The 12,022-nt window shown below is 51.5% G+C and overlaps 1 protein-coding gene and 1 pseudogene across 1 annotated transcript; both read right to left on the reverse strand.

Moving 5' to 3' along the window:
• Nucleotides 1-1,717: 1,717 nt before the first annotated feature.
• On the reverse strand, nt 1,718-3,448 carry LOC112674066 (ADP-ribosylation factor 1-like; annotated as a pseudogene).
• A 1,207-nt stretch (nt 3,449-4,655) lies between these two features.
• On the reverse strand, nt 4,656-11,798 carry LOC112674067 (thyrotropin-releasing hormone receptor-like). The gene is made up of 2 exons (XM_025470300.3): nt 10,284-11,798; nt 4,656-7,090 (listed from the first exon to the last, which is right to left on the reverse strand). The coding sequence occupies exons 1-2, from the start codon at nt 11,067-11,069 to the stop codon at nt 6,776-6,778; spliced, it is 1,101 nt and encodes a 366-aa protein (XP_025326085.3). The 5' UTR covers nt 11,070-11,798; the 3' UTR covers nt 4,656-6,775.
• Between the last annotated feature and the right edge of the window lie 224 nt (nt 11,799-12,022).

The raw sequence follows: 12,022 nt of genomic DNA on the forward strand, positions 1-12,022 counted from the left end.
ATACAAAATGAAAGGGAAATATGAAGGCATTCTTGGCCTATTAATTTGTCTGTCAAATGTGTGTGTGAGGGTAAAGAGAGGCAATAGAATACACATAGGCATACAAATAGATCCTCACTGAGATAAGCGCTGAACTTGAAAATATTAAATGCTCATCACATAAAGGGAATTTTTATTTTATTTTGATTTTTGATGTTTTGATTTTGATTTATTTTTGATGTTTTATTTTTGATGTTTTTATTTTTGATATTTGAAAATATTAAATGTTCATCACATGTAGGGAATTTTTTTTAACATATAGGGAATTTTTATTTTTGATGTTCTCTTTTTAAAAACTTCCTTAAGGGACGCCTGGGTGGATCAGTGGTTAACTGTCTGCCTTTGGCTCAGGTTGTGATCCCGGGGTCCTGGGATCGAGCCCCACATCGGACTCCCCGTGGGGAGCCTGCTTCTCCCTCTGCCTATGTCTCTGCCTCTCTCTCTGTGTTTCTCATGAATAAATAAAGAAAATCTTTTTTAAAAGAGGGGGGATTGTAAATATTGCAAGAAGGAGGAGGAAAACAGGGAAAGTGATGAGAGGGGAATACGGTCTGAGTTCTACAGCTTCTCAGGTCCCCAACTCTGAAGCTCAGTCTGGCCAGCACAGAGCTCAGGGACTGGTCTCCAGAGATGATGAATTAGTCAAGATAGTTGAGGGGGAGGAGGAGTGGAGAAGGAAAAGGGAGCCAAGGGGTGGGGGGGGAAAGCTGAGAGATTGGGAGGGTAGTGAAGGGGGGAGGAAAAAAGTGTGAAGGAGGGAGGGAGGCTAGGGAAGAAAGAGGAAGAAAGGAAGTCAAAAAGGAGGCCAGCAAGGCAGATATTGGATAATGCAGTTTCCTCTATGGCCACCAGGTGACAGTATTAGCACGGATCAGCTGTCCTTGACCACCAGGATGAACTTTTGTCCGGACACAGGCTCCTTGCTGTTGTTACCCTGGTCATCTCATCCATGGTAGACATCTGTTGGTTTTCTCGGTCCTCCTCACATCCATACTACCTTTTTCTGATAACATCACTTCAATTTTCCTCGGGGAACTACCACACTTCTATTAAGGCCTGCCACATACACATACATAGGCACACTGCACAACTCCAGAGGATTCATCCGTTTAGATGGCTGAGAAGTACCTGCAGTGCCCAACCTATGCAACTGTCAATGGCAGCCATTGAATGATGGTCCAGTAAGTTGCCTGTCCCACACCTGGCCTAGGTGGAGCTGAGTCATTTTGATATAGATGCCTTGAAGCAACTGAGTTGATTCCTATCATGTAGATCTCTGGAGTTATCCTGGTCTGGTTCTCTAACTTAATTTAATTTAATTATTTTATTTATTTTAAAGATTTTATTTATTTGAGAGCGAGAGTGTGAGTGTGAAAGAGAAGGAGCAGGGAGAGGGAGAGAGGGAGAAGTAGACTCCCCACTGAGCAGGGAGCCAGGCATGGGGCTCAATCCTGGGATTCTGGGATCATGACCTGGGCTGAAGGTGGATGTTCAGCCAACTGAGCCACCCAGGTACCCCTGGTTCTGGTTCTTACCAACTCCAACAAATTCCATTTATTTATTTATTTATTTATTTATTTATTTATTTATTATTAATAGTTAAGAGATTTTATTCTAGTAGCTATAATTACAGTGCTCGTTTGTCGAAATGAAAACTGAAAACAAGTATACAAAACAGTTGATTACTAATCGTGTATTGAAAGCAGTAAGAGGGTCCACGACACCAAATGAACCAGTTCTGAGGACTTCCCCAAGATAAAGTTGAACAGCTCCAGCTTCGTCAGTGTTTATCAAAATACAAAAGAAAACAGTAGAGGTCATCGTTTCGGTGGCAAATCTGACCCTTGCAGGCTGAGGGAGTGAAAGCATATGTAGACAGGGGCTCCCAGGGCTCCGGGGGCTGAGGCGCTGGGATGACTGGCCTGCCTGCCTGCACTCCTGCTGGTGAGACCCCAGGCGGCCCAGAGCAAGCCAGAGTGCCCCCCACCACCCCCAGGGAGGCCGGAGTCCCTCCAAGGGGCCCACGAGCCGAGATGCAGCCCCCAGCCCATCTCCTGGGCAGCCGTGTAAGCACAAGCACAAACGCTAGGGGATGCAGGATGACCCGAGACAGAGCGATCACAGGGACCCTATCGTGACCATGCAGAATGGACTGTGGCTGGTTCTGGCCCGTCTCACGTTCCCGACGAGAAATGACCCACTGGTGGACTGGACTCTGGCCACCACTGCAGAACCTACACTAGGCATGTTTCTCCCTTCTGTGTGTTCAAGTGTTCTCCTTTTCTTGTATTGGTAATGATTTTAAAAATGCACTGAGTTTGGGTTAAAAACCAACCACCAAAATGGATCTCAACATAGATTTAATGCCCAGAGGAGGCATGCCAGGCTGGTCTGACACAGCAACTCCTGGAGGCCCCATGTGCCTAAATCCCTTCTCAGTATTGAACAGTGGGTTAATTCTCTTTGTACAATAAAAAAAAAAAAAAAGCTGAATAATATTGCATAGGAGTACCAGAAACTGCCTCGTTGGGAACACAAACTATTTACATTAAATAAAAACCCGGCTGCAGGCTGTGCCTGCACATTTACAGCGTGGTGAAGCACACTGTGACCGACCATGGAGACAGCTTCTGGCACTCACACCACATGAGAGCAAAGTAGGGTGGAAGGAGGGAATGAGGGGAGGGGGGCGCGGCTCACTTCTGGTTCCAGAGCTGATTAGACAGCCAGTCCAGTCCCTCACAGAGCCCAACCCCGCTGGTGGCACAGGTGGCCTGAATGTACCAGTTCCTGTGGCGCAGGGAGTGCAGCCCCAGCTTGTCTGTGATCTGAGCAGCATTTGTGGCGTTCGGGAGGTCCTGCTTGTTGGCAAACACCAGCAGGACGGCATCCCTGAGCTCATTCTCCGCCAGCATCCTCATGAGCTCCTCACAGGCCTCGTTCACAGGCTCTCGGTCATTGCTTCAACCACAGATGAGACCTTGTGTATTCTGGAAGTAGTGGCGCCACAGAGGCTGGATCTTGCCCTGGCTGCCCACGTCCCACCCGGTGAGGCTGATGTTCTTGTACTCCACGGTCTCCACGTTGAAGCCACGGTCTCCACGTTGAATGGTGGTCATGATCTCACCCAGCTTTAGTTTGTACAGGATGGTGGTCTTCCCCACAGCATCCAAGCCCACCATGAGAATGTGCATTTCTTTTTTGCCAAAAAGGCCCTTGAAGAGGTTTGCAAAGGTATTTCCCATGCTGTAGGCTGGTGGAAGCAACACTGGCCAGAGAAACTCTTGGCAGCCGTGGCGAGGCTACTCAAATTCCTTTTTAATGTAGCTATTGAGAGACACTTTGTGTTGCCAACATAGAACCCCAATAAGTCACAATCCCCACCTCAAGCCTTTCTCAAACTGGAAGCCAAATCGCAGCAAATGGTCTTGAGTACTTAAATTAAAGTTAGTCTTTATTCATTATCCATCCTTTATTCTACCCAACAATTATTTCTGGATACCTGCTATGTGCCAGGCACTGTTCTAGGCTCTGGGAAACAAGAGTGAAAAAGCCAGACACGGTCCCTGCCTTCATGGGATCTGCCTTTCAGAATCTGGTGAGGAAGACCACAGTATTTATTAGCTACAACTAGCTATAGCATTTCAAATAGCATAGAATTCCAAATTGTAAAGAGCTCTGTGAGGGCAAAGAATGGAATGCTATGTGGAAGATATTTTTAAGTAGATAGTATTTTTTCTAGGCTTACTAAGTGCAAACACTTTTTATGGCTCCTAACGATGAGCAGAACAATGCTGCAGCCTAAATCCGACTGTACATCCCATTTTACAGATTCGAAAAACAAAACTTACATTACAAAGAAAGGTAGTATTATTAATAATTTATAAATATAAATAGGGTTTTTGCCAGGACCCGGGACTTGAAATACTAAAACTGGGGCAGTCCTGGGCAAACACAGACAAATTGTCATTCTAATAAATAACTAGGCTTAGGTCACACTTAGGGGAGTGGTGGGGTGAATATTGACTCCAGATCTAGTTTGATCCCAAAGCTCACGTACACAGTGACCACTCCATGGGCGTCCTCGAATGTGAACAGTCTGTGGAGAAATGGAGGCAAGCAGGAGATGCTGAAGGCAGGTCAGCAAGAGGTGGAGGCAATGGTCCAGCAAGAGATGGGAGTGGAGATGAAAGGAGGCTTTCACTCATCAGTAACTATTTAGATATGAAGGAAGAAGGGGGCAAAAGTGGGATGACTCAAGAGTTTTGGCTGAGGAATGGAGTGGAAGTTATCTGGGGTGGGGAGGGAGGATGATGATTCAGATTGGCCACAGTGGGTTTATCATCCAGGTAGAAATGCTAGTACACAACTGGAGGGGAATCGCAGCATTAGGGAATCTTTGTGGCTTAGCTTGTTAGAGACCAGAGATGAGCTTGAGATTAAAGCCTCAGATCAGCCAGGCTTTCTGGTTGCAATCAACAGACATTGACCCAGACTAGCATAAGCGAAAATGGGGTTTTTTAATGAGGTTGGGAGACTCCTGCAACCAAGGTAGAATATAGGTGGGAATTGGAGCAGACTGGGTAGCAGGAATCAAATACATCCTGTGGGGATGCCACTGCCACCACTGCCCCCAGACAGCGGAGGTCATGCTGCTGTGGTTGCTCCCACTGCCAGTGAAAAATGGATACCACCGTTGCTATCACTAGCGTGAATAAAATACTCCCCTCTCCCCTCTCCCCGCCTCATACATTTGTATCAGTTGCTGAAGATTCAAATCCTGGGCATCTGATTAGCTGAACCCAAGTCACATGGCCTACGCCCCAGGTGCCAGGGGAAAGGAAAGCAAGTGTCTGGCTTTTCAGGTGTCCTTGGTGGGAGAAGGTAACCTGCCTTCTAGAAGATTTACACATGGGTGATGTCCCATGTGTAGAAAGGATGTTCAGAAGTCAAGGAACCAAAATGAATGAATGATAATAAAATGTCTAATACAACTTCTGCAGCTGTCATATGCACCTAGGCCATTGTATATATGATGCTCAAAGAAAAGTCCTGCAATGTACAGAGTTGTCCAAAAGTGGCCCTCCCAAAGTTCTCAAGGGTTGCCTGGGCATTAAGCCAGCTGGGTTATGAAGGGGAAGTGTCTCCTTCTTAGTTTCCATGAGATCAGGGGCCCTTTCCTCAGCACAAGAGACTGTACCTTTCCATGGTTCCCAGTGTCCCTAAAGGTAGGTTCAGTCCCCAGACGACTCCTGAGAACCATGGTCACCCCCAATCCCTTCTGCTTGGTATCCAGGCAGTTTGTTGCTTCCCTTCATTGATGAGGCTGCTTTCACATGATCCCCATAAGAAGGGAGAGTAGTAGGTGTGGGAACCCTCCCCTGGAACACAGCCTACACTATGAGTCCAGTAAATCACCTGTGCCCTCATTCCTTTCCGTGGGAAAATGGTGGGATGGGGAACCTGCACATTTTCTTTTCTCTCCGACCCTCAAAGAACTTTACTACCTACACAATAAATCTTACCTTAACCTGTTCCATGAGAATGTCTCTGAATTTCTACTGAGCCCAACAAGTGGAGACCCCACAGGGGTCTCCCTAACAGTGGTCTCTTGCCCTAACAATGCTTTGCCAAGATCCTAGGGTGGGTGGGGCTACCCAGAAAACCCCCTGTCTGTCCCACCTCATTTCTCTCTCTGCCCTGTCTCCCTACCTGTCAATGCTACCTTGTTCTAGATCCTTTGGTACCTTAAATCTTTTTTAGAGGGAAAGCTTTTAAGAACTTGCCATCCACATTGAAGTTTCAGGGACTCAGTTAACTCCTTCTCCCAAGGAAATGTGCATATCCAGGAAAGACAATGCTTAACAAACTTCAAATAAACACCAACAGAGGGTGGGTGGGGGGATTTTTTTTAGGAGGGGGATGTTTCAGATTCCCTTCAATGAAAACATGGAGACCCTGCCTCTAGGTAAGGCTGGTTCCAGCAGTCATTTTATATTCCTCCTTCCCTGCACTATGAGGTTTGGTGGTCCTAGAAACCTGGATTCAGGCGACAGGTCCAGAGGGCTCAGGCCCTGTTTAGACAAGGCAGGTGTCTCCAGCACCCACCTGGCTGCCTCCCCAGGCACATCAGCCAGGATTCCAGTGCCATGCTGGACGTGTTCTCACTTCCCTCCCCTATTAGACTGGGAGCTCCTAAGAACAGGAGCCCAGTTGGCATCATCTCTGTAGTATCTGTACTGCCCAGCAGGCTTGCCCTGTATGTAGCAGCGTCTCAATAAAGTCATATGTCACTATGCAGAGGGAGGCAGCATTTGATGTTTATTCTGCAGGATTTAAAATAAAAGGTTCCCTGAATTTTCATGAAGAGTGTGCACAGATTCCCAAGAGACCCTGATGCTAGCTCCTACCCTACTCAATCTGCAAATGTTCATCCACCAGGCTGCCATTAGGCCATAGAGTGCTTTTGTGTAAATTATAAAGAGGTGCCTCCCTCTCAGATTGTATACTTATTAAATCTGGAAATTGTTTTACTAAATATACAAATCTCGACTGTGATGTGAATGGTGACCCCCCTAGGGCTGTGTGCAGTGCACAACCTGTGCACCTGTACCAAACAGTCCTGGGCACTACTCCCTCCTCCACCACTCCCCCCTCAGTAGAGATGAAGTAGTGAGTCTTGCCCTCAGGTGCCAGGATCTCCTTCCTGTCTGGACATCATGCTCCCTGGTTGCTTCTAGGAGCTCAATCTGATCTGGGAGGAGTCTTTGATGACACTGTAGTACACAGAGGCGGCCTCCTGAGGCGGGAGCTGGGGTGGGGCCCGCCGACACTGAAATAGTCCGTGGAAGGCCTCCCGGAAGCGCTGGGACATCAGGGCGTAGATGACCGGGTTGACCGCGCTGTTCAGGTAGACGCAAAGGCGGCAGAAGAGAAGGAAGCCAAGGTTGAGGTAAGGCGGGCTCAGAAAGGAATTCACCACCACTAGGGTGCGGTAGGGCAGCCAGAGCAGAGCAAAAACCAGCACCACCACAGCCAGCATCTTGGTGACCTGCCAGGTAAGACAGGAAAAAGGGGACGCGTGGGTGCCGAATGCAGAGGGAGAATCCGAGGTCCGGGCCTCTCTGTGGGCTTGCAAGAGGAGGAAGCCAACAGAGCACAGGCCTTCGCCAAAGGTGCCCTCAAGCATGTCCCCGCTCCCCTTCAACCCCATTCCCAGCTAGAAAGCTGCTGTGCATCCTCCCAGGCCTTGCTCAACTCATTTTCCCGGGGTACAGAGGGAGGGACACCCCCATCCCACCTCCTACCCCCACCCACCCCCCAGCCACCTCCAAAGCCCTTGGACAGGCCATCATTCTTGCTGGCAGCAAATTCACGAATCCACTGCCTCATCACAGGAAGACTTGAGGATTGAAGCAGTGAATGATGGTGAGGAACGCAGAACAGTGCCAAGCCGGCCCTAAATGCCCCACATGGGCTGCCGCTAACAGGACCTCTGCGACTACTACTGCAAGTGCTCGGAGCTCAGAGCCAGGCACAACGGGGTTAGGATCCTGGTTGCACCACTAACCAGCTGTTTAGCTTGGATGCACCTCTCAACTTCTCCCCCAACATCCCTGGCCACCCACTTGCTCACCTGTGCTGCTGTCATTGCACCCCACCCCCAATTCGATCTCCAGACTCTTCCTCCCGTCTTCTCTGGACAGCCAGTCTTGCCCCAGCCCCCTTCCCTCCCATCCCTCCCCTCCTCCCACTTCATCCTAGGCCAGCACTTCCCTAACGGCTAAGACTAAAGCCTCCTAGAGGTGGTACACACTGGAAGGTGTTTCAAAAGATGCTTCGTTTTTAAGTTCCAGAATGAAAAGCCCACAAGGGGCATCGGTCAATGGGAGACAGAGACATCACTAATACGGAGGACAGCAGCACACTCAGGCTGCTGGAGTCCTGGGTGACTCCTTCGGAGACCAGATCTAGGGTGGCAAAAGTGCACTTGCTAGAGCTTGCATTGAGACAACTTGCCCATCAAGGAGGAAGCTAGCCTGGAATGTTCCTGTGTAAGATTGCTTCCCAGAGTCCAGGACTTTAGTGCTAGAAGTGATCTCTCCAAAGAGGCCTGACCCTGACTACATCAATAAACTTCAGTGCTGTAATATTCTCCAGGCACCAGAAATCTCAGGAATTCCCTAGTCAGTCTTGACTCCTGATTTTATCAAATTCAGATTTAATTCTACTCCATTTTAAGTAACTTTGGGTGATAAATACTGGATACCAGTGTGTGGGCTGTGGAGCCAGTTTGCCTGGGTTCAAATCTTGGCTCTGCTCTTACCAGTCCTGTAACCTGGGGTAGCCCCTCTGTGACTCAGTTTCCTCATCTGTCAAACAGAGATGGTAGCAGTACATAGATCACGGAGTTATTAGAAAAACTCAATATGCTAACTTTTGTAAAAGACTTGGGCCAGTGCCTGGCACATAGAAAATCCCCAATAATTGTTAACTATTATTAGTAGCAGTAATATTCTCTACCTTGCTCTCCTAGACATGCGGCTTTCATTCAATGCCTCTTCCCTGTTGCTGTTGTACACGGCATTCTGCAAGGGCTCTCTTGGACATCAAAGAATGCTTAGTCCTTAGACTGCCCACTGTCAAAAAGACACTGATGCTCCAACAAAACAGTAATAATAGGTACCCTATACTGAACACTTACTATGTGCCAGATTCATAATATTCACTATCATCCACTGAGGTAGAGGGCACTATAGTTATAATGACTTTACTGAGTTGAAAATCAAGGTTCAGAGAGGTGAGGTGACCTACCCAAGGCCACACAGCAAGACATTAACAAAGCTGGAGGCTGGATAGATCCAGGTCTGGAATACAATTTTCACCAGCAGAAGTTGCACCCAAAACATAGGCCAGGTGGGAGCTTGAACCCAGCCCTTTTAGACTGAGCAGGAAAGTGGTAAACAGAGAAGTAAATAAGTAGTGGTTGGGAAGGAGGGACATTTGTCTGGAGCCTAAGGTGGTGTGGGGCCTACAGCCAGAGTTAATGCTCCGCACCTGCTCAGCCTACGTCCTGCCCCCTTTCCTCTAAGAACCATTCTTGAGCTAACATGCCTGCAAGCAGGGGCTGTTTGAGGCGGCTGGAAGGGCCCCCCAACAGTGCACCCACCCCGGGAGGCAGGGAGATGGCACAGATGGTCCTCACACCCAGGGCTCAGGAGTGACTCAGCAGGGGCTAGGTGTCCTCCCCCCTCCCCCGCCAGCTGAGGGTGTGGGTGGAAGGCTGAAGATAAAGACCAGTTGGGTTTGGGGAGCTCTCCTCCCACCTGTATTCCTTGAATACCCTTGGGAAGCCACACTGCCTGCTGGAGTGTGGGTGGAGGATATAAGGAGTCTGGACACTTGGGTTCTCGTCCCACTTCCCTCCATGTGTCACCTTCTCACTCCCTTTGTCCACTCTGAGCCTATTTCTTTATCCATGAAAATAGGTGTTCAACCTCCCAAAAGAGTAATGTCAGGAATGTCAGGCACACAGTAAGTGCTCTGTAAGTGCTGGGTCTCTCCTGACCTCACCACAACCCATCCCCCCCTAGGCTGACTGGCTCTGGAGTCCATGCTGGCAGCTTTAGTGTCAGATGTGGTAAGGACTTGAGAAAGTCACTTCTCCTCTCTGGGTCTTAGTCTCCCCATCATTAGGAGAATACCACCATGGGTGTAGCACTGGTTGGGAAAGTTTAATAATAACCAATCTTAGGGGACCTGGATGGCTCAGTGGTTGAGCACCTCCCTTCTACAGGTGGTGATCCTGGGATCCTGGGATGGAGTTCTGCATCAGGCTCCCTACAGGGAACCTGCTTCTCCCTCTGCCTATGTTTTTGCCTCTCTCTCTCTCTCTCTCTCTCTCCCTCTCTCTCTGTGTCTCTCATTAATAGATAAATAATCTTTAAAAAATAACCAATCTTAATTGAATATTTAGTTTGTGACATGCTTCACATGGGCTAAAGGCTTCCCATGGGTAATCCCATTTCTCAGGACACTCCAATGTGGTAGGCGCTGTCATTATCCCATATGACAGAAGAGGAAACTGAGGCTCAGAAAGACAGAAGTGATAGCTCCAAAATCAAGCCTACTAAATGGCACGACAGGGCTTGACACTGAGGAGTTTGACTCCAAAAGGGCCCAAGCTTCCATCCATCCATCTGCTGGCTCTGCACAGGGATCCCAAGGAAGACCGAGGTCCCCACCTGCTTCCGGGAGCTGAGGGCACCTCTCTTGCCTCTGGAGGAGAAGCGCTGGTGGCCAGCAAGGTGGCCCTGGGGCGCAGAGCCGGAGTGCCCTGGGTCCTCAGGAGACAGCGGCCCCACAAAGAGGACGCGCGCTATGAGCACGTAGAACACGGTGGCCAGGCCCAGGGGCAGCGCATAGAAGAGCGCGAAGTCCAGGAAATAGATGGGCAGGTAGAGGGAGCGCGACACGCGGTAGCCGCACTGCACCTGCACGCCGTCGGCGTACGCGGTCTCGCGTGTGTCCACCAGGAAGAGCCAGAGCACGCAGTAGGCGCCGGTGCCCAGCCACACGGATGCCGCGATGCGCTTGGCCCGCGCCACGGTGCACAGAGTTTGGGCGCGCAGCGGGTGGCAGATGGCGAGGTAGCGCTCCACCGTGAACGCGGTGATGGAGCCCGTGGACGCGTTGATGCCCACGTACTGCAGGTAGGTGATGCCCAGGCAGCCCGCGTGGCCGAAGACCCAAACCCGGGCGGACGCCGCCTCGGCCACGGTGGGGACTCCGGCCGCCAGGAGCACCAGCAGGTCCGCGGCGGCCAGGCTCACCAGGTAACAGTTGGTGGGTGTGACCATGTGGCGGCTCCGGAGCACCACCAGCACCACCATGGCGTTGCCCGCCACGCCCATGGCGCAGACGAAGGGCACGAGGGTCAAGGTCACCGCTTGTACAGCCAGCGGGGACCGCGGCATGGTGCCCAGGCCCGACGCGTTGGCGCGCTGGGGGTGCTCGGTGTGGTTCTCCATGCGCTCGGGGCCGCACTGCACGGCGAAGGCGAGCTGGGGCGAGCTGGGGCGATTACCCGGCCGGGCGGCCGCACCAGTGCCCTCGGGGGTCTGGAGACGCTCGCTCTCGCTCTCGGGGCGGGAGGTGGGGTGCCGGCCGCTGCCTCCTGCGGAACAGGTTTCTCCAGCTCCGGGCAGGGTCCCACTGTCCCCCGCAGAGTGCTGGGGACTCCCAGGAATCGGGACCAGGAGCCGGTTTCCAAGACGCCTCTGAAGCGCGCAATCTTCCCGGGGCCGCGGTTCCCCGCAGGGGCGCGTTGCGGGCTGCTGGCGGGGCGCTCCCGGAGCGCACTGGGCACCCAGAGGCCGCCCCCGACAGACCTGCTGCTGGAGCCGGCGTCAGGTCTTACCTCCGCTCCGTAGGCTCGGGGCGCTCGGGACTCCGATCTGGGGTGTCCGCTGCAGGAGGCACGGGGCGTGGGGCCGGGTCTCCGCCTCGCTAGTCTCCTTGCTCCGCTTTCCGCGACCAGAGTTCGTTTCCTCGGCCGGAGTTCGCGTGGTCTCTCCTCTGATACCGCTTGGCTGATTCTGGTTGACCCGGTGCAGCGCGCGTTCTTTGCCACGGGCTCCTGGCACCGCACCCCGGGCCCTTGGGGTCGAGTGGGGGATGCAGGGTGCGGGGTGGGGGGAACGCATGCCAAGGGCGGCCGTGGTATGGGGCGCCCTGCTCGCAGGCCTCTTTCCCCAGTCTATGGGGGCGGCTCCGCGGGGCCGTGGGGGAGGAGTCGGCCCCTCGCAGGCTCCTGGACTCAATCCAGAAATCCTATCTTGTTTTACTGGCAGAAACCTCAGCCCTGCTGTTGGCGAGGCCCAGAGCTGCGGAGAAAGGGAGGGTATTTGCCCATCTAGACTTGGGTCGGTCCTGTCTCCTAAACTCGCACCTCCTTGTTACTTTTTCCCTTTCTCCTGCTAAC

Source organism: Canis lupus, chromosome 24, assembly GCF_003254725.2.
Source record: "Canis lupus dingo isolate Sandy chromosome 24, ASM325472v2, whole genome shotgun sequence".
Lineage (NCBI taxonomy): Eukaryota > Metazoa > Chordata > Mammalia > Carnivora > Canidae > Canis > Canis lupus.